The sequence below is a fragment of the Oncorhynchus keta genome, chromosome 5 (genome assembly GCF_023373465.1).
Source record: "Oncorhynchus keta strain PuntledgeMale-10-30-2019 chromosome 5, Oket_V2, whole genome shotgun sequence".
In the NCBI taxonomy this organism is placed as follows: Eukaryota; Metazoa; Chordata; class Actinopteri; order Salmoniformes; family Salmonidae; genus Oncorhynchus; species Oncorhynchus keta.
In genome coordinates this window covers 3746008-3771704 of record NC_068425.1, presented here as the reverse complement: position 1 = coordinate 3771704, position 25697 = coordinate 3746008, and the positions used below count along the sequence as shown (strand labels likewise).

General features: G+C 41.2%; 2 protein-coding genes across 5 annotated transcripts in view; both read left to right on the top strand.

The window, feature by feature from the left end:
- Positions 1 to 6774, top strand: part of LOC118384325 (uncharacterized) — a 30256-nt gene extending 23482 nt beyond the window's left edge. For all 3 annotated transcript variants that reach the window (XM_052518508.1, XM_035770741.2, XM_052518507.1), the window contains one exon: positions 29 to 6774. In XM_052518508.1, the coding sequence (XP_052374468.1) occupies positions 29 to 58 (30 nt within the window). In that variant the 3' untranslated portion in view covers positions 59 to 6774. The remainder of the gene's footprint in view (positions 1 to 28) is intronic.
- A 3739-nt stretch (positions 6775 to 10513) lies between these two features.
- On the top strand, positions 10514 to 25617 carry pih1d1 (PIH1 domain containing 1). 2 transcript variants are annotated; one of them, XM_035770740.2, is made up of 11 exons: positions 10514 to 10657; positions 12468 to 12551; positions 17269 to 17329; positions 17431 to 17619; positions 23534 to 23595; positions 23661 to 23742; positions 23929 to 24025; positions 24245 to 24277; positions 24418 to 24496; positions 25259 to 25402; positions 25518 to 25617. In XM_035770740.2, the coding sequence occupies exons 2-11, from the start codon at positions 12471 to 12473 to the stop codon at positions 25551 to 25553; spliced, it is 864 nt and encodes a 287-aa protein (XP_035626633.1). In that variant the 5' UTR covers positions 10514 to 10657; positions 12468 to 12470; the 3' UTR covers positions 25554 to 25617. The 2 variants fall into 2 exon arrangements, with proteins under 2 accessions (XP_035626633.1, XP_035626632.1); XM_035770739.2 differs by having other exon boundaries at positions 10519 to 10657; positions 12463 to 12551.
- Positions 25618 to 25697: the final 80 nt, after the last annotated feature.

Sequence of the window (25697 nt, the reverse complement as noted above, 5' to 3'; positions counted from 1 at the left end):
AAAGTCTCTCTCTGTCACTCTCTCTCAGAACGACAACGGAGATGCTCTGCAGCACTGACCCCGTTCAGTGGAATAATCCAGCTCTCTTCCATTTGCCCCTCGCTTTCAATGGACAAATATATATCCTGAACCAAATAAAAGGAGCCAACAGTCCTGCCTCTCTCTCTCTCTCTCTCGCTCTCTCTCACACACACGCTTCACACTTCCAGGGCTGAGGCCACAACTCTTCTTCTCCTGCCACTGGGATTCTGGAGTTACTGTTGCAGACATGAATAAAATCTCCCCTCCGTGTGTTTTAACAAGGAGAATGGGAGAACTAATAAATGTCCGGCTGTCAAGAGTCTCTAAAGAACAAGACATGGATTAAGGGAACACGGTGGTCTTGAATGTCACCCCCTGCCTTCAGTTGTCCGTTCAGCCCAAAGATAATATGTTGATGTGAATGGGAAGAAAACAGTGAGATGAACAACAAGATGAACCCTTTAGGGACATATGTTTTGTATTTGAGATTCTTCAAAGTAGCCACCCTTTGCCTTGATGACAGCTGTGTACAGTCTTGGCATTCTCTCAACCAGCTCCATGAGGAATGCTTTTCCAACAGTCTTGAAGGAGTTTCCACATATGCTGAACACTTGTTGGCTGCTTTTCCTTCACTCTGAGGTCCAAGTCATCCCAAACCATCTCAATTGGGTTGAGATTGGTGATTGTGGAGGCCAGGTCATCTGATGCAATACACCATCACTCTCCTTGGTCAATATCCCTTACCCCACCTGGAGGTGTGTTGGGTCATTGTCCTGTTGAAAAACAAATGATAGTCCCACTAAGAGCAAACCAGATTGGATGGTGTATCGCTGCAGAATGCTGTGGTAGCCATGCTGGTTAACGGTGCCTTGAATTTTAAATAAATCGCAGGCAGTGTCACCAGCAAAGCACCATCACGCCACCTCCTCCATGCTTCACGGTGGGAATCACACATGTGGAGATCATATGTTCACCTACTCTGCGTCTCACAAAGACACGGCGGTTGGAACCAAAAATGTCACATTTGGACTCATCAGACCAAAGGACCGATTACCACCAGTCTATTGTCCATTGTTCGTGTTTCTTGGCACAAGCACGTCTCTTCTTATTATTGGTGTCCTTTAGTAGGTGTTTCTTTGCAGCAATTCGACCATGAAGGCCTGATTTACGCAGTCTCCTCTGAACAGTTGATGTTGAGATGTGTCTGTTACTTTAACTCTGTGAAGCATTTTTTTGTGGGCTGCAATCTGAGGTGCAGTTAACTCTAACTTATCCTCTGCAGCAGAGGTAACTCTGGGTCTTCCTTTCCTGTGGCGGTCCTTGTGAGAGCCAGTTTCATCATAGTGCTGATGGTTTTTGCGACAGCACTTGAAGAAACTTTAAAAGTTCTTGAAATGTTCCCGGATTGACTGACCTTCATGTCTTTTCTCTTTGCTTATTTGAGCAATTTATTTACCAAATAGGGCTATCATCTGTGTACCACCCCTACCTTGTCACAACACAACTGCTTGTCTCAAACATGCTAAGAAGGAAAGAAATTCCACAAATGAACTTTTAACAAGGCACACCTTTTCATTGAAATGCATTCCAGGTGACTACCTCATGTAGCTGGTTGTGAGAGAATGTCAAGAGTGTGCGAAGCTGTAATTAAGGCCAAGGGTGGCTACTTTGAAGAATCTCAAATATAAAATGCTTTTTGAATTTGTTTAACACTTTTTTGGTTACTACATTTATTCCATATGTGTTATTTCATAGTTTTGATGTCTTCACGATTATTCTACAATGTAGAAAATAGTAAAAAATAAAGAAAAACCCTACCCTAAAAACACTACCGTTTAAACGTTTGGGGTCACTTAGAAATGTCCTTATTTTCCATGAAAACATACATGAAATGAGTTGCAAAATGAATAGGAAATATAGTCAAGATGTTGACAAGGTTATAGATAATGATGTTTCGTTGAAATAATAATGGTGTTCTTTGCATTCATCAAAGAACCCTCCATTTGCAGCAATTACAGCCTTGCAGACCTTTGGCATTCTAGTTGTCAATTTGTTGAGGCAATCTGAAGAGATTTCACCCCGTGCTTCCTGAAGCACCTCTGGTTGATGGGCACTTCTTACGTACCATACCATACGGTCAAGCTGCTCTCACAACAGCTCAATAGTGTTGATATCCGGTGACTGTGCTCCAACTAAGCGCCGTCCACAGGATATGGCATGGCGTTGCAAAATGGAGTGATAGCTTTCCTTCTTCAAGAACCCTTTTCCCCTTTACAAAACACCTACTTTACCACCACCAAAGCACCCCCAGACCATCACATTGCCTCCACCATGCTTAACAGATGGCGTCATGCACTCCTCCAGCATCTTTACATTTTTTCTGCGTCTCACAAATGTTCTTCTTTGTGATCCGAACACCTCGTACTTAGATTCGTCTGTCCATAATAATTTTTTTCAATCTTACCTTCTCCAGTGTCTGTGTTATTTTGCCCATCTTAATCTTTTATTTTTATTGGCCAGTCTGAGATATGGCTTTTTCTTTGCAACTCTGCCTAGAAGGCCAGCATCCCGGAGTCATCTCTTCACTGTTGACGTTGAGACAGGTTTTGCAGGTAATATTTAATGAAGCAGTTGAGGACTTGGGAGGTGTCTGTTTCTCAAACTAGACACTCTAATGTATTTGTCCTCTTGCTCAGTTGTGCACCGGGGCCTCCCACTCCTCTTTCTATTCTGGTTAGGGACAGTTTGCGCTGTTCTGTGAAGGGGAGTAGTACACAGCGTTGCATGAGATCGTCAGTTTCTTGGCAAATTCTCATGGAAATGGAATAGCCTTCATTTCGCAGAACAAGAGTAGACTGATGACTTTCAGAAGAAAGTTCTTTGTTTCTGCCCATTTTGAGCCCGTAATCAAACCCACAAATGCTGATGCTCCAGATACTCAACTAGCCTAAAGGCCAGTTTTATTGCTTCTTTAATCAGAACAACAGTTTTCAGCTGTGCCAACATAATTGCAAATGGGTTTTCTAATGATCAATTAGCTTTTTAAAATGATAAACTTGGATTAGCTAACACAACGTGCCATTTGAACATAGTTGCTGATAATGGACCTCTACACGCCTATGTAGATATTTGATTCAAAATCAGCCATTTCCAGCTGCAATAGTCATTTACAACATTACTAATGTCTACACTGTATTTCTGATCAATTTTATGTTGGACAAAAACAAGGACATTTCTAAGTGACCCCAAACTTTTGAACTGTAGTGTATATGTATATATATACTTTTTTTATAGTTCACTATTTCCCTCTATATCTGCACCTTGTAATGAGCATTACTAACAACATAAAACGTCTGTACCATGTCTATGTGGTGCAGAGACTGTACAGAGCGGGGGGGTGTGTGTGAACTGTGAGAGATGTTGTTTTTTCCTTATCAGTGTTATCCCAAGACATATTTTTATAGGCGGGACTCAAAAGCCCCAACAATTGTTTATTGAAAGGGGACGTTATTGTTGTGCTGTATCCAATTTGTAAATAATCTTTACATCTAAAAAAGCTTGTTTAATACGTGTTTTATACACACGATCTGTTTAATAACATACTTTGTGGTCTGGTTTCCCCTGACACAGATTAAGTCTAATCCAAGACTAAACATTTACTTCAGTGGATATTCTCCATTGAGCATGCTTTTAACTCCAGGACTAGGCTTAGAGCTATATTCAGCCTCGTCCAAATGAAAACCATGACCTTCTTTTTAAATCTGTTTGTACTTTTTATTTGCTTGATCTCAATGTGGAGGCTATTACATAGACAAATGCCTGTATAGAAAAACGTGCTCCTCGCAGTACTGTTTACTCTTGGGATTTTACAAGATGTGAACACAAGCTCTGGTATTGTAACTGTGTTGGTTATAGACCATATGAGTTCTATGTTCATAGATTGAGCCAGCCAAGTTTCTGCAAGGTAAATAAATATAGAAGATTTTCTGATAGGAGACTCTCGAACAAAGCTCTCCATCGAGTGACTGGGCATTTGCCAATACAACGGAGGAGAGTGCCAGTCGATTTCCACTTTTCTCTCCATGCGTATTCCGACCTTGAATTTAAGCATGAGAATAGCGTGCTATTCACCTGCGATTCGTTTTGGGTGGCGATCGAATGAATGAAGTTGTGGCGGAGGTGTATCCACAGATGTGGCGGAGGTGTATCCACAGATATGCCGTATTCCGACCTTTATTTAATACCATAATAATTCTACCGCCTTTACGCGCGAGGAAACCACGAATAAGGCCTAGTGAACCTACCGGTTCCAAGTGGAACTTTATTTTTCCCGATAGAAATAACATCATTCTCCATGCACTGTAATTTACAACTTGATAAGAGCTAGGTAAATGATTAATCCTTTTGGATAAGGGAATTGTAAATACAAATTACTCTTGTTTTCGATCTATTTTACATGATTATCGCTGGAGACAAATGTGAGACCAGTCATATGGCAGCAAACTGAAGGATATAAAGTTTTGAAACCGATGTTTATTTGTGTACCAGTTCATAAACAATGTGGTTCGAAAATCTCTTCCCAACTATTTACAACCTATATGGCACAGCTGTACATTTTTTGGTCCTTAAATGAAGCTAGTATACTTTTTTATTTATCACAATGTTCTTTAACTAGTTTTGGTCTTTAACGACATTGCCTCTTTTTTTTTTGTTGCTGAAATTGGTTGGTTGTAATTTTGGATAGGACAGACATTTCCATATATTTAGTTAGCTGCATGTTTGACATAACTCCACCAGTCCTATTCATGATATAATTTACAAAGTTGATAACGTTTTTTATTTTGTATTATTTTTAAATAAATTATTATATTATATTAGTTTAACCACAATATATCTTGTAATATTTGTTCTATTCATTTTTCTGGTAGCTTAAACTGAAATTGCAACCAACTTAAAATTTTTTTTAAAAAAAGCAATTTGGAGCTGATTTCATTTTCAAATAACCGAAAGTGAGAGATTGTAATCTGAATAAAGGGAAAAAGCCATTGTTACTAATCTGCTAGAGAACCAGTTTGGATTTAATTATAGCTTTTGTGTGACTGCGGCCTTTATTGAGAGGTCTAATGCTTTAATATTTAATCATTTCTGCCTTCCGAATTCATATTCATTATATAAATAGGACTGTTTAATTTTGTCTGGTACCTGGTATGTCCACTTCAACACCAGATCTGTCTATTATCATAGATCAGTTATCATAGTTCAGTTGAGTTGTAATCCAGAGAGGTTAGAAAAATCATCTATGAGGCTGTGGAGGGATTCAAATTGTGGCTTTAAAAGAAAATATGAATCAGTAGGGTACAATGACGCCTTCGTTTTTAAGCCCTGGAATTTTATGCCCCTTGATATTATTGTTGGATCTGATTTGAATAGCTAACATTTTGATGGCCATAATAAATAGATATGCAGATAGTGGACAACCTGGTTTTACTCCTCTTGACAGTTTAAATCTTTCTGAGATGTAGCCATTATTTACTATTTTACACCCAGGGTACATAACTTTAAACCATTGTATAAGATATTCTCCAAAATTAAAATAGTATCTAGACATGTATATATAAATTACAGTCGTACTTTTATCAAAAGCCTTTTCAAAATCAGCTATGAATACCAGGCCTGGTTTCTCAGATTTTTCATAGTCTTCTATTGTGTTCCAGTCTTATATTATCTCCAATGTATTGTTAATGTATACATTTTTTAAACTTTCTGATTAGGGTGAATTATATCCGACAATATCGTATTAATTCAATGCGCTATACATTTTGCTTGAATTTTTTGCATCACAACACTGAAGTGTAAGGGGCCTCCAATTATTTTTAAATGGACTGGATCTTTATATTTACCATCTAGGTCCTGTTTCAGTAATAGTGAAATCAGACCTTCTTGTTGAGTATTAGATGGTCTACTGTTTTTATAGGAGTGGTTTAAAAAAAATGCTAATAACGGTCCTCAGAGTACATCTAAAAAGGTTTGATATACCTCAACTGCTATGCCATCCAGCCCTGGAGGTTTCCCAGACTTAAAGGCATCAAGAAGTTCACTCCTCTATAATTTGGTCTTCACATGAGCCTTTCAGTACAGATGTCAATTTTCCATTATTAAAAGAAGAAAAAAATCCTTACAATTAACTTTGGTTAGTGGAGATGGAGACTGAAACTAAAACATATGCTTATAGCACATTCCTTCCTCTTTTAAAATGTTGTTGGGTGACTGATCTGTACCTTGACACAATCCTGTCTCTGAGCTCTATGGACAATTTATTCAACCTCATGGCTTGGTTTTTGCTCTGACATGCACTGTCAACTGTGGGACCTTATATAGATAGGTGCGTGCCTTTCCCAATCATGTCCGATCAATTGAATTTACCACAGGTGGACTCAGGGTGGCAGCGTAGCCTAGTGGTTAGAGCGTTGGACTAGTAACCAGAAGGTTGTGCTCGGGGGTTCGTACATCTGTCATTCTGCCCCTGAACAGGCAGTTAACCCACTGTTCCCAGGCTGTCATTGAAAATAAGAATGTGTTCTTAACTGACTTGCCTGGTTAAATAAAGGTTAATTTTTTTTTTTTAATTGTAGAAACATCTCAAGTATGGGCAATGGAAACAGGATGCACCTGAGCTCAATTTCATGTCTCATAGCACTTATGTAAATAATATATTTCTGTTTTGTATTTTTTATAAAAAAAAGTTTCTACAAACCTGTTTTCACTTTGTCATTATGGGTTATTGTGTGTAGATTGATGAGGGGGGAAAAACAATTTAATCCATTTTAGAATAAGGCTGTAACGTAACAAAATGTACGATGATGATTGAGTGTCCATATAGCTGTACCATGATATTTGCACAGCTACTGACTAAACCTCCAATTGTTCTCCACTACCTCCTAAAACTTGCCAGTCCCAGTGACTGGCATACCAGCACTGTCCACCTGGATCCTAGGGTCTTTGAGAGATTGGGACTCATCCTTTGAAAAGTGCACACTGTGCCACCTACAGAACAGAAGCAGATCAACAGCCAAAAGCATTTCCAAGTCCCCCTCCTTGGATATACTGTATACAGTTATCCCCCCCAAAAAAAAGGTATATTACAAATTCTTGCTGATCTTAATTTATTTTCACAATTAACAAATAATATGTTTAATAATGTAGGCTTGTCCTACTAAGGAATATAACCTATAACCAGGACTGACATTACAAAAATAAAATGTTCATCAAGGAAACAATTATTGTGATTCATCCTATAGGTCCCTAACATCATTACTCCATGGCAACAGATACCTACACGCACTCTCCTAACCCCTCCCCTACAAACAACCACAAGCTCAGGTGTTAAACAGTTGTTCCAACCCTGAGCCCAACTCAAGAGGAGACTTGATGTGTGAATGTGTACACCAGTGGCGACCCATCATTCAGGGCAGGTGGGGTAGAGCTAATAAAGCTTCAAACAAACATGGTCTCTTTTTTTGCTTTCTTGAGTAAGGCAGTTCCAAAATGCAGGTGTTTCAACCTAACTCGGTCCTTTCTGTGGTGGTGGAGCAGCCAGCGGAAAATACAGAGCGTAGAGGTTGGTAATGGCTCAGTGTTCTGTCACTCAATGGGAAACTACTGTACGTCACCGCAAAATCTACAAGGGAAAGCTCTAACATTCAAGCCCCTTGGGTGCTGCCATAGAGTTACATTTAAAGTGCCATCCAAGGTGGCTCAAGGTCATTGGCCACAGATAAAATGACATCAAATCATGTTATATCTACTGTAGCTTTGATTGTACTGATCATGTCAACGTCATACTTTCAAAATCATCATGAATCAAGTCAACAATATATTGACAAATCCTTGTCATAAGAGGATAAATTATAGATCAAATGTATCGGTGCTCGTCGGCCATTGGACATAAACATTACACAACAAGTTGGAAATCACAAATTCAACAACGAGTGGTTTGAAAGGAATTAGTAGCTAATTGCAAGCGTTGCAAAGCAATCACTATTCTGCTATTCAGTGGAGAGGGTGTGTGGTCCAAGTCTGGGTTTAAGGGTCTCTTTTCCAATCTTAAAAGGATAAAGATTTGCATGCAACACCATTGGCCCGAAAATGTTGAATACATTGGCCGTGCTGTCAATCCAGCATGTCACTTCTGCCATGTTCAAAACAACTGGGAACTGGGAACCGGGAAATCTCAGACTTCAGTGAGTTCAAGACAACTGAGAACTCGGAAAACAACTAGTTACATTTTGATTGATCATCCAACTCGGAAATCCATGTCGGAAACTCTGGCCTTTTTCTAGAGCTCCGACCTGAAGATCATTGATGTCATGATTCGACCTTGTTTTTTTCAGTCCACAGTTGTCTTGAAAGCACCATAAATCCAGAGAATGGCAGAATTTGGATGACAAAGTTTGATGACAAAATTTGCCCACAAGAAGGACCACCGCGCCACCGTCCTGTTAAAGTGAGCACAGCACAACAAGGTGAGTCCAAAAATGTATTGTATGCTGCTGCGTAAATTATGTAATATGCCAGGGAGAAATGTAAACTGTAGCTAAGAAAGTAATGCTTGAGCCACGCTCAAGGTACTAAACGATATCATAACCGCCATCGATAAAAGACAGTACTGTGCAGCCGTCTTCATCGACCTTGCCAAGGCTTTCGACTCTGTCAATCACCATATTCTTATCGGCAGACTCAGTCGCCTCGGTGTTTCTGATGACTGCCTTGCCTGGTTCACCAACTACTTTGCAGACAGAGTTCAGTGTGTCAAATCGGAGGGTCTGCTGTCCGGACCTCTGGCAGTCTCTATGGGGGTGCCACAGGGTTCAATTATTGGACAAACTCTGTATGCATCAATGAGGTCGCTCTTGCTGCTGGTGAGTCTCTGATCCACCTCTACGCAGACGACACCATTCTGTATACTTCTGGCCCTTCTTTGGACACTGTGTTAACTAACCTCCAGACGAGCTTCAATGCCATACAACTCTCCTTGCGTGGCCTCCAATTGCTCTTAAATACAAGTAAAACTAAATGCATGCTCTTCAACTGATCGCTACCTGCCCGCCTGTCCAACATCACTACTCTGGACGGCTCTGACTTAGAATACGTGGACAACTACAAATACTTAGGTGTCTGGTTAGACTGTAAACTCTCCTTCCAGACCCATATCAAACATCTCTAATCCAAAGTTAAATCTAGAATTGGCTTCCTATTTCGCAACAAAGCATCCTTCACTCATGCTGCCAAACATACCCTTGTAAAACTGACCATCCTACCAATCCTCGACTTTGGCGATGTCATTTACAAAATAGCCTCCAATACCCTACTCAACAAATTGGATGCAGTCTATCACAGTGCAATCCATTTTGTCACCAAAGCCCCATATACTACCCACCATTGCGACCTGTACACTCTCATTGGCTGGCCCTCTCTTCATACTCGTTGCCAAACCCACTGGCTCCATGTCATCTACAAGACTCTGCTAGGTAAAGTCCCCCCTTATCTCAGCTCGCTGGTCACCATAGCATCTCCCACCTGAGGCACACGTTCCAGCAGGTATATCTCTCTAGTCACCCCCAAAACCAATTCTTTCTTTGGCCGCCTCTCCTTCCAGTTCTCTGCTGCCAATGACTGGAACGAACTACAAAAATCTCTGAAACTGGAAACACTTATCTCCCTCACTAGCTTTAAGCACCAACTGTCAGAGCAGCTCACAGATTACTGCACCTGTACATAGCCCACCTATAATTTAGCCCAAACAACTACCTCTTTCCCTACTGTATTTAATTAATTTATGTTGCTCCTTTGCACCCCATTATTTTTATTTCTACTTTGCACATTCTTCCATTGCAAATCTACCATTCCAGTGTTTTACTTGCTATATTGTATTTACTTTGCCACCATGGCCTTTTTTTGCCTTTACCTCCCTTATCTCACCTCATTTGCTCACACCGTATATAGACTTGTTTACACTGTATTATTGACTGTATGTTTGTTTTACTCCATGTGTAACTCTGTGTCGTTGTATGTGTCGAACTGCTTGCTTTATCTTGGCCAGGTCGCAATTGTAAATGAGAACTTGTTCTGAACTTGCCTACCTGGTTAAATAAAGGTAAAATAAAAAATAAATACAAATTCAAGTACAGAGGAAAGTCGGGGAGGACGGCACAAAGGGACAGAAGATTAATGGTGGGGCACAGCCAGTTGAATATGCCCTTAAATGTGATAGGAAAGCATCCAACAGGATGTGATTATTGCCAGGAAAGAGAGACCATGGAGCATGTATTGCTGCAGTGTGGGCAGTATCAGAGGCAAAGAGAGAGAGTCTGAAATCTAGTATGAGGGAGAAGGGGATACAGGGAATTCGTTTAGAATATATTGAGGAGAACGTCATTAGATATATTCTAAAATATTTTATATTTTTTTAATAGCAACGGGGCTGACAGGTAGGATTTAGTTTGTCCCTGTCTCTGGCCCACACTCCAGTACAGTAGGTGGCGGTAATGCATCATAACGTTGGATGCCAACCGCCGATAAACCCCACCGAAGAAGAAGTTGTAGCTAGCTGCTGAAATCAAGCAGGACGTGGAATAAGGTACGTGTTATCCTCATTGAAAGCGAAATAACCCGAATGCATTTCTTAGTGGTCACCCACATGTGTATATACTGACGTTTAAATACTTGTTGTTCGACAGCTATTACATAGCTAGCTAATGCTAGCTGGGCTAGCTAGCTAGCGTACATTGCTAACTTGTCCCTAGCAACGCTCTCCTGTGGTCCTCATTTATAACGGTTGCGTAAATGTTACAGTAATCTGCTCGCGCAATTTCTGAAAAGACTGCACGCACACAAATATTTGAGCAACAAGGCCCGAGTGGGTGTGGTATATGGCCAATATAGATACCACTGCCAAGGAATGTTCATAACTACAACGCAACGCGGAGTGCCTGGACACAGCTATTAGCCCAGGTATATTTGCAATGTACCACAAACCCCAGAGGTTCCTTATTGCTATTATAAACTGGTTACCAACGTAATTAGAGCAGTTTTGTCATACCTGTGAACCACCCAGTTTATAATGAGAACTTATAGACGTGATAGTGATGTTGTGTTTCCATAAGTGGCTGAATTGGTCTAATTCATGTATGGTAAAGCTTCAGACTCTTCAATTTCAAATTAACCCATGACGAAAACTTTTTGAGTTTAGGAGTCTAAGGTGACAAACCGCCCACCCGGTTTCGGTTGGGTAATTTATAATTCAAAACAATGCATTCTGAATCATAAACTGGGTGGTTCGAGCCCTGAATGCTGATTGGCTGAAAGCTGTGGTATATCATACTGGGTATGACAAAACATGTATTTTTACTTCTCTATAGTAATTACGTTGGTAACCAGTTTATAACAGCAATAACGCACCTCAGGTGTTTGTGGTTTATTGCCAATGTGACACCGCTAAGAGCTGGATCCAAGCACTCCGCGTTGATTTGTGTATTGGAACAGCCCTTAGCAGTGGTATATTGGCCATATACCACACCCCCTCGGGCCTTATTGCTTAATTATAAACGGAGTGGTTCGAGCTCTGAGTGCTGATTGGCTGAAAGCCGTGGTATATCAGACCGTATACCATAGGTATGACATTTGTAATTACGTCGGTAACCAGAGTGGCACAGCGGTCTAAGGCACTGCATCTCAGTGCAAGAGCCGTCACTACAGTCCCTGGTTCGATTACAGGCTGTATCACATCCGAACACAAGCCTAAGATCACCATTCAACAATGCCAAGTGTTGGCTGGAGTGTTGTAAATCTCGCCCCCATTGGACTCTGGAGCAGTGGAATTGCGTTACCTGGATTGATGAATCACGCTTCACCATCTGGCAGTCCGACGGACGACCCTGGGTTTGGCAGGTGCCAGGAGAACGCTACCTGCACCAATGCATAGTGCGAACTGTAAAGTTTGGTGGAGGAGGAATAATGGTCTGGGGCTGTTTTTCATGGTTCGGGCTAGGTCCCTTAGTTCCAGTGAAGGCTATATACAGGTTAAATACAAGGGGTACCGGTTCTGGGTCAGTGTAATGGGGTACGAGGTAGTTGGGGATTGAGGTAATAAGTGCTTGTAGTTTTGGTAAGGTGATTAATTGAAGTACTATGTACATGAAGGTAGGGGGTGACGATCTGTCCGGGTAGCCGTTTAATTAACTGTTCAGCAGTCTTATGGCTTTTTTGGGGGGCTGTTCAGGAGCCTTTTTGTCCCAGACTTGGTGTTCCAGTACTGCTTACAATGCGATAGCAGAGAGTACATATAATGCCATATCTTCTAGCATCAGTGTTTGGACCTAAGATGTAGCCTTTGGGATCTGGTGAAGATTCTTCCAGATGAATCTCTTGCTCTTTCTTTTGTAGAACAGAAGATGGAGGCAGATTCGTCTCTCCTGAGCTCGGAAATGGAACTGCAGCAGCAAGAGGAGCTCTACCAACAGTTTTTAATGCAGGTTTGGATGATTGTGTTAAAAGAAATTTGAAGTGTGCACTTTATTAAAGATGAACACCATTGACATCCAATTGCTGCCAAGTGGGCATACACATTGGGTATGCCCATTTGACTCTGGCCTACAGTGCCTTCAGAAAGTATTCTCAACCCTTGACTTTTTCCACATTTTGTTGTGTTACGAAATAGGATTAAAATGTTTAATTGTAATTTTTTTTGTCAACGATCTACACAAAATACTCTGTCAAAGTGGAAGCAAATTTCAAACATTTACAGTGGGGCAAAAAATGTATTTAGTCAGCCAACAATTGTGCAAGTTCTCCCACTTAAAAAGATGAGAGGCCTGTAATTTTCATCATAGGTACACTTCAATTATGACAGACAAAATGAGGGGAAAATATCCAGAAAATCACATTGTAGGATTTTTAATGAATTTATTTGCAAATTATGGTGGAAAATAAGTATTTGGTCACCTAAAAACAAGCAAGAATTCTGGCTCTCACAGACCTGTAACTTCTTCTTTAAGAGGCTCCTATGTCCTCCACTCGTTACCTATATTAATGGCACCTGTTTGAACTTGTTATCAGTATAAAAGACACCTGTCCACAATCTTAAACAGTCACACTCCAAACTCCACTATGGCCAAGACCAAAGAGCTGTCAAAGGACACCAGAAACAAAATTGTAGACCTGCACCAGGCTGGGAAGACTGAATCTGCAATAGGTAAGCAGCTTGGTTTGAAGAAATCAACTGTGGGAGCAATTATTAGGAAATGGAAGACATACAAGACCACTGATAATCTCCTTCGATCTGGGTCTCCATGCAAGATCTCACCCCGTGGGGTCAAAATGATCACAAGAACGGCGAGCAAAAATCCCAGAACCACACGGGGGGACCTAGTGAATGACCTGCAGAGAGCTGGGACCAAAGTAACAAAGCCTACCATCAATAACACACTACGTCGCCAGGGACTCAAATCCTGCAGTGCCAGACATGTCCCCCTGCTTAAGCCAGTACATGTCCAGGCCCGTCTGAAGTTTGCTAGAGAGCATTTGGATGATCCAGAATAAGATTGGGAGAATGTCATATGGTCAAAAATATAACTTTTTGGTAAAAACTCAACTCGTCGTGTTTGGAGGACAAAGAATGCTGAGTTGCATCCAAAGAACACCATACCTACTGTGAAGCATGGGGGTGGAAACATCATGCTTTGGGGCTGTTTTTCTGCAAAGGGACCAGGACGACTGATCCGTGTAAAGAAAATAATGAATGGGGCCATGTATCGTGAGATTTTGAGTGAAAACCTCCTTCCATCAGCAAGGGCATTGAAGATGAAACGTGGCTGGGTCTTTCAGCATGACAATGATCCCAAACACACCTACCCAAACACACCTAGCCAGTCTCCAGATCTCAACCCCATAGAAAATCTTTGGAGGGAGTTGAAAGTCAGTGTTGCCCAGCAACAGCCCCAAAACATCACTGCTCTAGAGGAGATCTGCATGGAGGAATGGGCCAAAATACCAGCAACAGTGTGTGAAAACCTTGTGAAGACTTACAGAAAACGTTTGACCTCTGTCATTGCCAACAAAGGGTATATAACAAAGTATTGAGATAAACTTTTGTTATTGACCAAATACTTATTTTCCACCATAATTTGCAAATAAATTAATTAAAAATTCTACAATGTGATTTTCAGGATTTTTAAAAATCATTTTGTCTGTCATAGTTGAAGTGTACCTACATTTACAGGCCTCTATCATTTTTAAGTTGGAGAACTTGTACAATTGGTGGCTGGCTAAATACCTTTTTGCCCCACTGTATTTAAAACATATATATATTATATATAGTTGAAGTCGGAAGTTTATGTGCACGTATGTTGGCGTCATTAAAACTCGTTTTTCAACCACTCCACAAATTTCTTGTTAAATTAACAAATTATAGTTTTGGCAAGTCAGTTAGGACATCTACATTGTGCATGACACAAGTACTTTTTTCCAACAATTGTTAACAGACAGATTATTTCACTTTCAATTCCAGTGGGTCAGAAGTTTACATACACTAAGTTGACTGTGCCTTTAAACAGCTTGGAAAATTCCAGGAAATTATATCATGGCTTTAGAAGTTTCTGATAGGCAAATTGACATCATTTGAGTCAATTGGAGGTGTACCTGTGGATGTATTTCAAGGCCTACCTTCAAACTCAGTGCCTCTTTGCTTGACATCATGGGAAAATCAAAAGAAATCAGCCAAGACCTCAGAAAAAAAATAGGTTCTGGTTCATCCTTGGGAGCAATTTCCAAACGCCTGAAGGTACCACGTTTGTCTGTACAAACAAGTATAAACACCATGGGACCACGCAGCCGTCATACCGCTCAGGAAGGAGACCCGTTCTGTCTCCTAGAGATGAACGTACTTTGGTGCGAAAAGTGCAAATCAATCCCAGAACAACAGCAAAGGACCTTGTGAAGATGCTGGAGGAAACCGGTTCAAAAGTATCTATATCCACAGTAAAATGAGTCATATATCGACATAGCCCGAAAGGCCGCTCAGCAAGGTCGCAAATGGGTCTTCCAAATGGACAATGACCACAAGCATACTTCCAAAGTTGTGCCAAAATGGCTTAATGACAACAAAGTTAAGATATTGGAGTGGCCATCACAAAGTCCTGACCTCAATCCTATAGAATATTTGTTGGTTAGAAATGAAAAAGCGTGTGCGAGCAAAGAAGCCTACAAACCTGACTAGGTTACACCAGCTCTGTCAGGAATTGGCCAAAATTCACCCAACTTATTGTGGAAAGCTTGTGGAAGGCTTCCCAAAATGTTTGACCCAAGTTAAACAATTTAAAGTCAATGCTACCAAATACTAATTGAGTGTATGTAAAATTCTAACCCACTGGGAATGTGATGAAATAAATAAAAGCTGAAATAAATAATTCTCTCAACTATTATTCTGACATTTCATATTTTTAAAATAAAGTGGTGATCCTAACTGACCTAAGACAGGGAATTTTTACTATGATTAAATGTCAGAAATGTTGAAAAATTGAGTTTAAATGTATTTGGCTAAGGTGTATGTAAACGTCTGAGTTCAACTGTAAGTATTCAATCCTCTGCGGCAATACACGTTTGAATCACCTTCAGCAGCGATTACAGCATTGAGTCTTTCTGGGTAAGTCTTTTAAGAGCGACGCACACCCTGATTGTACAATATTTGCACATTAGTCTTAAAAAAATATTCAAGCTCTGTGAAGTTGGTTGTTGACCATTGCTAGACAGCCATTTAAGTATTTCCATAGATTTAACTAAACAGGCCACTCGGGAACATCCAATGTCATCTTGGTAAGCAACTCCAGTGTATATTTGTCCTTGTGTTTTAGGTTATTTAAAAGAAATAAAAATTGTCTTGCTGAAAGGTGAATCCTGTTGCAAAGCAGACTGAAGCTTTTCCTCTAGGATTTAGCCTGTGCTTAGCTCTTTTCCGTTTATTTTTATCGTAAAAAAAACTCCAGCGTCCTTGCCAATGACAAGCATACCCATAACACATTTTCATTCTGTACAGGCTTTCTTTTCATTGTCATTTAGGTTAGTATTGTGGAGTAACTACAACGTTGTAGATCCAGCCCCAGTTGTCTCCTATCACACCAATTCAATTGTGTAACTGTTTTAAAGTCACCATTGGGCTCATGGTGAAATCCCTGAGTGGTTTCCTTCCTCTGGCAACTGAGTTAGAAAGGATGCCTGTATCTTTGTAGTGACTGGGTGTAGTGATACACCATCCAAAGTGGAATTAATAACTTCACCATGCTCAAAGGAATATTCAATGTTTTCTCTTTTTTTCTTGCTTTTATCCATCTCCCAATAGGTGCTCTTCTTTGCTAGGTTTTGGCTTGAATCTCTTGTTTGAAATGCACTGCTCAACTGAGGGACCTTACAGATAATTGTGTGTGGGGTACAGAGATGAGGTAGTCATGTTAAACACTATTATTGCACTTATTTAGGCTTGCCATAACAAAGGGATTGAGTACTTATTGACTCAAGACATTTCAGCTTTTGATTAATTTAAAATTTGGAAAAAGTCAAGGGATGTGAATACTTTCTGATGGCACTGTATATATTGCCATTTATGATGTTGTTTTGACAGCTTCTATCAAGATTATAACTTTGGCTTTGGCTCTCAATGAAGCTGGATATGAGGGCCAGGGTTAAATGCATTTGTGGCCATTTTAATTGTTCTTCAACCATGAGCGTAGGAAGGATGAAGATTTTGTAATTAAGCTGTAGCTCTTGAAATGAGAAAAACATAATTTTGTAGTTTTAGCATCATACACATATTCCTGGCACATAATCCTGGTCCCAATCCAATTTTCGGTTCAAAAGTCAATCCAGTTTTCTGTTCAAAAGTCAACTGTGTGATCATCTATCCCTGCATGCATCTATCCATCCTCAACCTTAAGCCCTGATCAAACCTACAGTGTCATTGCGCAAAATGGTGCACGGCATCATCTGGATATGTGTGCAAGAAAAGATTAATATTCCTCTTCTGATACCATTTCTGCCAAGCAATCTGCACAAATTTGATGCAAATCCAAAGTATGTACCTGACTGCAACTGCCTCTACAACGCAAAGCTAAGATCTCTACTGAGAATGTGCCTGACATTGAATCAATTTCATTCTCTCTTTTTCTCTCTCTCGCTCATCTTACTCCCTCTCTCTTTTAGACAATGGGAAAAATGCAAAGTGAAAATCCTCGTGATTCTAGAGTAATCCGGCCACAGCCTGGTCAGTCTCCCTTTGGCACGCACACACATACACACACACACAGACACACACACACACAGACACACGCATAAACAACAGCTGTGTGTTTGTTGAATCCGTAGGTCTGTGTGTGAAGACTTTCACCCTGCCTGATAAACTGAAGGTATTTGTCAACATCTGCCAGTCTGCTGCCGTCCCGCCCCCACCCCCCCTCTCCAGGGAGGCACTAGTGGAGCTCCTAGAATCAGAAGACCCCACAGGATACAGAGTGCCCATGAGCATCGGAGAGGCCCACACAGAGGTGGACAACAGTGAGTGAATGGCTACTTTCTGAGGATGTCTTGACTTGACAGTTAATGCCGTTTTTCTATTCTGATCACGGAGTTCCGAACACATTGTGCATCTACACCTACATTTACAGTACATGTGTCCACCTGGTCCACATTGTGTCTGGATTCACTTTCCCCGTGCTATGTTCAAATGCCAGTATGCATTCTGCAAACGATGCTTCACTTATCCCTGAAGTGTGTACTTGTACCGGAGAACTACCGGAGCAGTTCTTCCCAACCATCGTTTTTTCACCCCCCCCCCCAAACCTTTACCCTAAATCGGGGGTGTTCAATCAGCTACACTTTGCACAGTATAGCAAAATAAATGCTGCGGTAGCTGTTTTCAAAGTTTTTCTGTCATTTTGTTTCATAGTTGGTAGATAATCACACAAGAACTACGAATCCTACAATATATCCCACTGCAGCAACACACTACCTGGCAGAGGAGCTGTGCGCACCGTGCTTGAGGTGCTGAAGATACATTTTTAGAAGCGCTGTGCACAGGCATAAAAGTTGGCCTAATTTACTTGAAAGTCTACTAAAGTGAGACTTTGTCCAATAATACACTGCTCAAAAAAAAATAAAGGGAACACTTAAACAACACAATGTAACTCCAAGTCAATCACACTTCTGTGAAATCAAACTGTCCACTTAGGAAGCAACACTGATTGACAATACATTTCACATGCTGTTGTGCAAATGGAATAGACAACAGGTGGAAATTATAGGCAATTAGCAAGACACCCCCAATAAAGGAGTGGTTCTGCAGGTGGTGACAACAGACCACTTCTCAGCTCCTATGCTTCCTGGCTGATGTTTTGGTCACTTTTTAATGCTGGCGGTGCTTTCACTCTAGTGGTAGCATGAGACTGAGTCTACAACCCACACAAGTGGCTCAGGTAGTGCAGCTCATCCAGGATGGCACATCAATGCGAGCTGTGGCAAGAAGGTTTGTTGTGTTTGTCAGCGTAGTGTCCAGGAGACAGGCCAGTACATCAAGAGACGTGGAGGAGGCCGTAGGAGGGCAACAACCCAGCAGCAGGAGCGCTACCTCCGCCTTTGTTTAAGGAGGAGCAGGAGGAGCACTGCCAGAGCCCTGCAAAATGACCTCCAGCAGGCCACAAATGTGCATGTGTCTGCTCAAACAGACTCCATGAGGGTGATATGAGGGCCCGACGTCCACAGGTGGGGGTTGTGCTTACAGCCCAACACCGTGCAGGACGTTTGGCATTTGCCAGAGAACACCAAGATTGGCAAATTCGCCACTGGCGCCCTGTGCTCTTCACAGATGAAGGCAGGTTCACACTGAGCACATGTGACAGAGTCTGGAGACGCTGTGGAGAACGTTCTGCTGCCTGCAACATCCTCCAGCATGACCGGTTTGGTGGTGGGTCAGTCATGGTGTGGGGTGGGCTTTCTTTGCGGGGCCGCACAGCCCTCCATAAGCTCGCCAGAGGTAGCCTGACTGCCATTAGGTACCGAGATGAGATCCTCAGACCCCTTGTGAGACCATATGCTGGTGCGGTTGGCCCTGAGTTCCTCCTAATGCAAGACAATGCTAGACCTCATGTGGTAGAAGTGTGTCAGCAGTTCCTGCAAGAGGAAGGCATTGATGCTATGGACTGGCCCGCCCATTCCCCAGACCTGAATCCAATTGAGCACATCTGGGACATCATGTCTCGCTCCATCCACCAACGCCACGTTGCACCACAGACTGTCCAGGAGTTGGCGGATGCTTTAGTTCAGGTCTGGGAGGAGATCCCTCAGGAGACCATCCGCCACCTCATCAGGAGCATGCCCAGGCGTTGTAGGGAGGTCATACAGGCACGTGGAGGCCACACACACTACTGAGCCTCATTTTGACTTGTTTTAAGGACATTACATCATTTACATTTACATTTAAGTCATTTAGCAGACGCTCTTATCCAGAGCGACTTACACTAAGTTGGATCAGCCTGTAGTGTGGTTTTCCACTTTAATTTTGGGTGTGACTCCAAATCCAGACCTCCATGGGTTGATAAATTTGATTTCCATTGATAATTTTTGTGTGATTTTGTTGTCAGCACATTCAACTATGTAAAGAAAAAAGTATTTCATAAGAATATTTCATTCATTCAGATCTAGGATGTGTTATTTGAGTGTTTCCTTTATTTTTTTGAGCAGTGTACATTACTTAGGTTGTTTTCCAAGTTATGAATTTACTTAAACGGTTACTAGTCAGAATCTCACAGGCATACTTTCACTGATGACTCGAGTGCGCCTCATTGCCACGGTAACCTTCTGCCCTTAAAGGGGCAGCTGAAAATGTTTGCCTCATCGGGTCACAAAAATGTTAATAAAATTGAGCAATATAACTAGTAACACATTTGTTTTAGAAACAACAAAGCATTTATCTTTTTTTTAACGTCAAATATTTTGGCTAGTAAAAAATCTGTGGCCGGTGGACCAAAAAGTTAGTTTCAGGCTCTGAACTGACTTATTGCGGATCAAAGGATGTGCGTGATTTCATGGTGCACGTAAGAAATTTTGCATATAAATTATCATGTACCTAATAAAAAATCCAAGTTAAATCGTTTTCCATCGCGTTTTCCACTCTACTGATGGTTTTGTCACAAAAACTGTTGCGTTATATACACCGTTATGCCCATTCTGGTCCTTGCATGGGTAGTCAACCTACATGATGAGATCATTATGGATAAGAGAGAGATTTTTTTTGTCAAATGGCAGCCAAGCATCAATCATCATGTCACCAGAGTAAGACCTCTCTATATTTATTATAACTTATTTAATGTGTGGCATAATAAACTGCATGTTTTCCTGAGTCATAGTGGGAGGACCACACAACATATCATCACGTTACTTCCAAGTTTACTTTGATATGATGGTTATATCAACAATGATATATGCCATATAAATATTTGCGGTAGGGCTGTCCACGGCTAAAAAATATATTGGTCGACCGAGAGCTGTCTGTTCTTTTGACCAATTGTTTGGTTGAAATTTTAAAAGATGTATTTTTCAACTATACAGTATGTACTGAGCTTGTCTGATGCTTTAAGCACACTGTTTGATGAAATACCGACCCCACCCCACTGCTGCTGGTCTTCGCAGATTCTGCTTTATGCTCCTGAAGTTGCCGGTAATAGGCTACACCAGGGGTCGGCAATCTTTTTCCGTTTCCTTTTTTAAAATGATCAATCATTAACCACATGCCAATCTGAATTATATCTAAATGAAAATGATACAAATCTAAAAGTAACTTCTATTGCAATTGGCAACTATATAAAAATAGCCTACATAAAGCCAACAAATAAAAACATTGCATCCTGCAGGTAGAGAATATCCTAATTTAAAAAATAAATATCCTATACATATAATTGGCTATGCATGGCCTGTCTGCAACAAACGTAATATTAAAAAAATCAAATATCCAATGGATCCGGCCCTAAGCTCGCCCTAACAAACTTACAACATTGTTGTCTGGGGCCCTCGGGGTTTCTGGGCTAGCGATATCAGGTATTTTAAGACGTTTCCACTGGATCAGAGCTTTACTTTTTTTCCCTTTTCATTACGAATGGTTATCGAAAGGGAGAGTGATTCAAATGCATTAAGGAACTATTGTAATTCTCAATGTATTCTAATAGTATTAGACATCGCCAAATGGGCACATTTGTAGGCCTACATTTGCGCGCAGGCTCACACTGCGTGCAATAGTGTTTAACATGATTTTTTTGAACGACTGCCTCATCTCTGTACCACACACAGAATTATATGTAAGGTTCCCAATGGTAACTTTTTTAAAAAGTTTATTGGCGGTGATGGGGGAAAACTGAGGATGGATCAACAACATCGTAGTTACTCCACAATAATAATCTAAGTGACAGTGAACAGAAGGAAGCCTGTACAGAATAAAAATATTCCAAAACATGCATCCTGTTTGCAATAATGCACTAATGTGAAACTGAAAAAAAATGTAGCAAAGAAATTAACTTTATATCCTGAATGCCAAGTGTTATGTTGGGGCAAATCCAACAAAACACATCAATGAGTACCACTCTTCATATTTTCAAGCATGGTGGGGGCGGCATCATGTTATGGGTATGCTTGTCATCGGCAAGGAATTGGGTTGTTTTTATGGTTAAAAATTTTCCTGGGTGGCCTAATTAACGTTTAATTAAATAGTCTTGAAAATATATAGCAAGACTTGAAAATGGCTGTCTAGCAATGATCAACAACCAATTTAACAGAGCTTGAATATTTTTTTTAAAGAATGTGCAAATATTGTATAATCCAGGTGTGCAAAGCTCTTAGCGACAGAACGACTCAAAGCTGTAATCGCTGCCAATGGTGATTGTAACATGTATTGACTTGGGGGTTGACTACTTATGTAATCAAGATAGATATATATACAGTGCCTTGCGAAAGTATTCGGCCCCCTTGAACTTTGCGACATTTTGCCACATTTCAGGCTTCAAACATAAAGATATAAAACTGTATTTTTTTGTGAAGAATCAACAACAAGTGGGACACAATCATGAAGTGGAACGACATTTATTGGATATTTCAAACTTTTTTAACAAATCAAAAACTGAAAAATTGGAAAATTGTGTGTAATCAAGTCTCCGTATAAATGCACCTGCACTGTGATAGTCTCAGAGGTCCGTTAAAAGCGCAGAGAGCATCATGAAGAACAAGGAACACACCAGGCAGGTCTGAGATACTGCTGTGAAGAAGTTTAAAGCCGGATTTGGATACAAAAAGATTTCCCAAGCTTTAAAACATCCCAAGGAGCACTGTGCAAGCGATAATATTGAAATGGAAGGAGTATCAGACCACTGCAAATCTACCAGGACCTGGCCGTCCCTCTAAACTTTCAGCTCATACAAGGAGAAGACTGATCAGAGATGCAGCCAAGAGGCCCATGATCACTCCGGATGAACTGCAGAGATCTACAGCTGAGATGGGAGACTGATGTGCAAAACTGATAGAGACATACCCCAAGCGACTTACAGCTCTAATCGCAGCAAAAGTTGGCGCTACAAAGTATTAACTTAAGGGGGCTGAATAATTTTGCACGCCCAATTTTTCAGTTTTTGATTTGTTAAAAAAGTTTGAAATATCCAATAAATGTCGTTCCACTTCATGATTGTGTCCCACTTGTTGTTGATTCTTCACAAAAAAAAATACAATTTTATATCTTTATGTTTGAAACCTGAAATGTGGCAAAAGGTCGCAAAGTTCAAGGGGGCCGAATACTTTCGCAAGGCACTGTATATATATTTGTGTGTGTGTACATCGTTGACAAAAAATTACAGTTCAATCCATTTTAATCCCACCTTGTAACACAACAAAATGTAGAAAAGGGCAAGGGGTGTGAATCATTTTTGAAGGCACTGTATCTGTTTGAGCTCCTGTTAGACAGATTCGATTTGGTTTCTCAAGGGGAGGCTGTGCAGTCTTACCCTCTACCTGTGTCCGTTCAGATAGGACAGGTCGCGCCTGATACAGAAGCAATATTTTTTGACCGTGTATATTTGATCAATCGAGTTGTATATTTTGTATGATATGGCGTTTTTACCATTGGATCACCAAGACCTGTAAATAATATACACTCTGAGCACGTCAACCTGCCTTCTGCTGATTTCTTTCCCCTACCACCGCTCCAAGGTCCCTATTTTACAATTACATAGGCTAATCAAAGATTTTCAGTCATTGCATGTATAGATCATTTATTTGCTTGACTTACTTGTGACTTGACTAACTCATAGAATGCATGACTTGGACTTGACTCGAGAGATTACATGTTCTACTTGATACTCGACTTGAGACTCGGATCTTAAGACTTGCTTGTGACTCGAGAAATAGTGACTTGGTTCTGTCTGTCCTGTGCCCACAGACTCCCAAGGCTGCACAGCCTACGACGTGGTCATCAGTGAAGAGTTCTTCCAGAAATGCCAGGTGTGTGTGTGTGTGTGTGTGTGTTTGCAGGGGTGTGTGTGTAACTTCTGTCTGTGTGTTTGTAGAAGGATCCTCTATTCCAGCAGTTTCTGATCGCTGTGTCATTGGAGGGGCTGGAGAACAAATACAACCTGGAGCTCAGCCGAGGTATGTATGCCTGTATCTTCAGTGTGCATGTAAGCTTCATTATGGATTTGTTTTTTTGTTTCGTGTGTGTTAGTGAGTGAGTGAGCGAGCATTAATCAGACCCATGTTCTGTGTGTTCTGCTCCAGATGAGGTAATATCCATCTGTTTCACCTTACATCCTGTGTTTTTCTCTCCTTCCCTCCCAGACTGGAAGGTTCTGAAGAACAGGAAGTTTCTGGGCTCTGTGAACGAACAAAATATCCGTACTAAAAGCAAACCTGTGATTCAGGAAATAGAACCCAAGTATGTTTTTGCTCTTTCTTTCTTTCTCTTTCTTTTTTTTTGTACCCTCACTCTCTCTCAGACACACACACCACACAACTCACATCTGTTATCATTAATTCACCACTAGAGGATGGTGTAGAGTTAACTACAGTCTGTATGTGGAGGAGTTCAATCTCCTCTCTCCCTCCCTCCCCCTTTAATCTCTTTCTCTCTCTCGCGCGCGCTCTCTCTCCACAGGGATACTCGCACAGCGCCAGAACCAGCCAAACGGTAGGTCTGTCTGAGTTGTCCGCTGTGGATTTGATTGTCACATACCAAACTGGAACATATGAATTTTCTCCTTCTTTCTCACTCTCTTGCGCTAACCCACCTCTCTCTCCCTCTCGTCTCTTCTCTCCATCCATCTCCAGGCCAGAGTTCTGTCTGCTGGTGGAGCCCCCTGTAGGTGATCCAGAGTTTCTGATAGCCGAGATACAGCTGCCTGGAGTGGTGAGAGACAAGCCCAGGCCTAGACACATCTCTCTCCCTATACTCTGTGTTTAACTTCTTCCCCTATAGCAGGGGTGTCAGTCATTTGGCCCCAGGGGCTGCATTCGGAGGGCCGCACTAAAAATCGGTTATTTCTTCACAGTCAAAATTTGCAAGGAATAGGCCTCTATCCATTGTTTTTGGGGAATCTGACTATTTAGTGATTCATTAGCGAGCTGGACACAGTCGAGAAACTGTATGAATGTAGGTCCATTATTTAGTCATTTTAAAGTATATTTAGTTTGTTTTCTATTTAACCTCGGGGGCTGGATTATACCCCCTCGCAAACCATATTTTATAATGATCATTTATACAGTTTCAACACCCCTGCCCTATAGACTAGGTCCTAAACCCATTCCTTCACCACTTATACTCAAACAGTTTCCTCACCCGTAGATCTATAATCTATATACTATTGTAAACCCATTCTTAATTTCATATTCTCAACGTGTTAAACTGCTTCCTCACTCCCTCCCTATACTCTATGCCAGTGTTCTTCTTAGCTGGTCCTGGGGACCCACAGGATGTGCTGGGTTTTGTTCCAGCCCAGCACCAACACACCTTTTTTAAAATAATTATCCAATCAACATACGTGGCAGTGATTTTAATAGGACCCAGAGTTTTTTTTACTGGTTACCTTTGGGTGCTTATTCTGACATTAATACGTAAGCCAGCAACGTTTCCCTTGTCCTCTCTCCCTCACTCCCTCCCTTCTCTTTCCAGGCCTCCTCTCTCTCCCTCGTTCTGGACCTTGGGGAGGACAGGCTTGTCCTGAATGCCCGGCCCTCCCTCTTTCATCTGGACTGTTTCATTCCCTTCTTCATTGACCAGGAGGGCAGCGTAGCACAGTACAACACCAACACACAGGTACACACACACATTCTAAAACACAGTACAGCTATTCACTGACAGACGGTGTCTGATATTGACACTCTTTGTTCTCCTCTCTCGCTCTCTCCGCCTCCTCTTTCTCTCTCCACAGATTCTCACGGTGACAATGCCAGTGGTGTCTTCATGAAGAAGCTGAATGTCAGATATCTGTCCGTCTTTGTTGTATATGAAAATAAAACTGTTATTTTTAATCACCGTCTGTGAGCGTTTATGTTCACATCACTTCAGTTCGTCTTTGATAAATGAAGAGTTATCACACGAAACATTAGCC

Coding starts and splice junctions, on each gene's coding strand:
- pih1d1 (XM_035770740.2), top strand. CDS start 12,471: ATGGAGGCAGATTCGTCTCTCCTGAGCTCGGAAATGGAACTGCAGCAG. Junction 17,330..17,430: donor AGTAATCCGGCCACAGCCTG/GTCAGTCTCCCT, acceptor TTGAATCCGTAG/GTCTGTGTGTGAAGACTTTC. Junction 17,620..23,533: donor CCACACAGAGGTGGACAACA/GTGAGTGAATGG, acceptor CTGTGCCCACAG/ACTCCCAAGGCTGCACAGCC.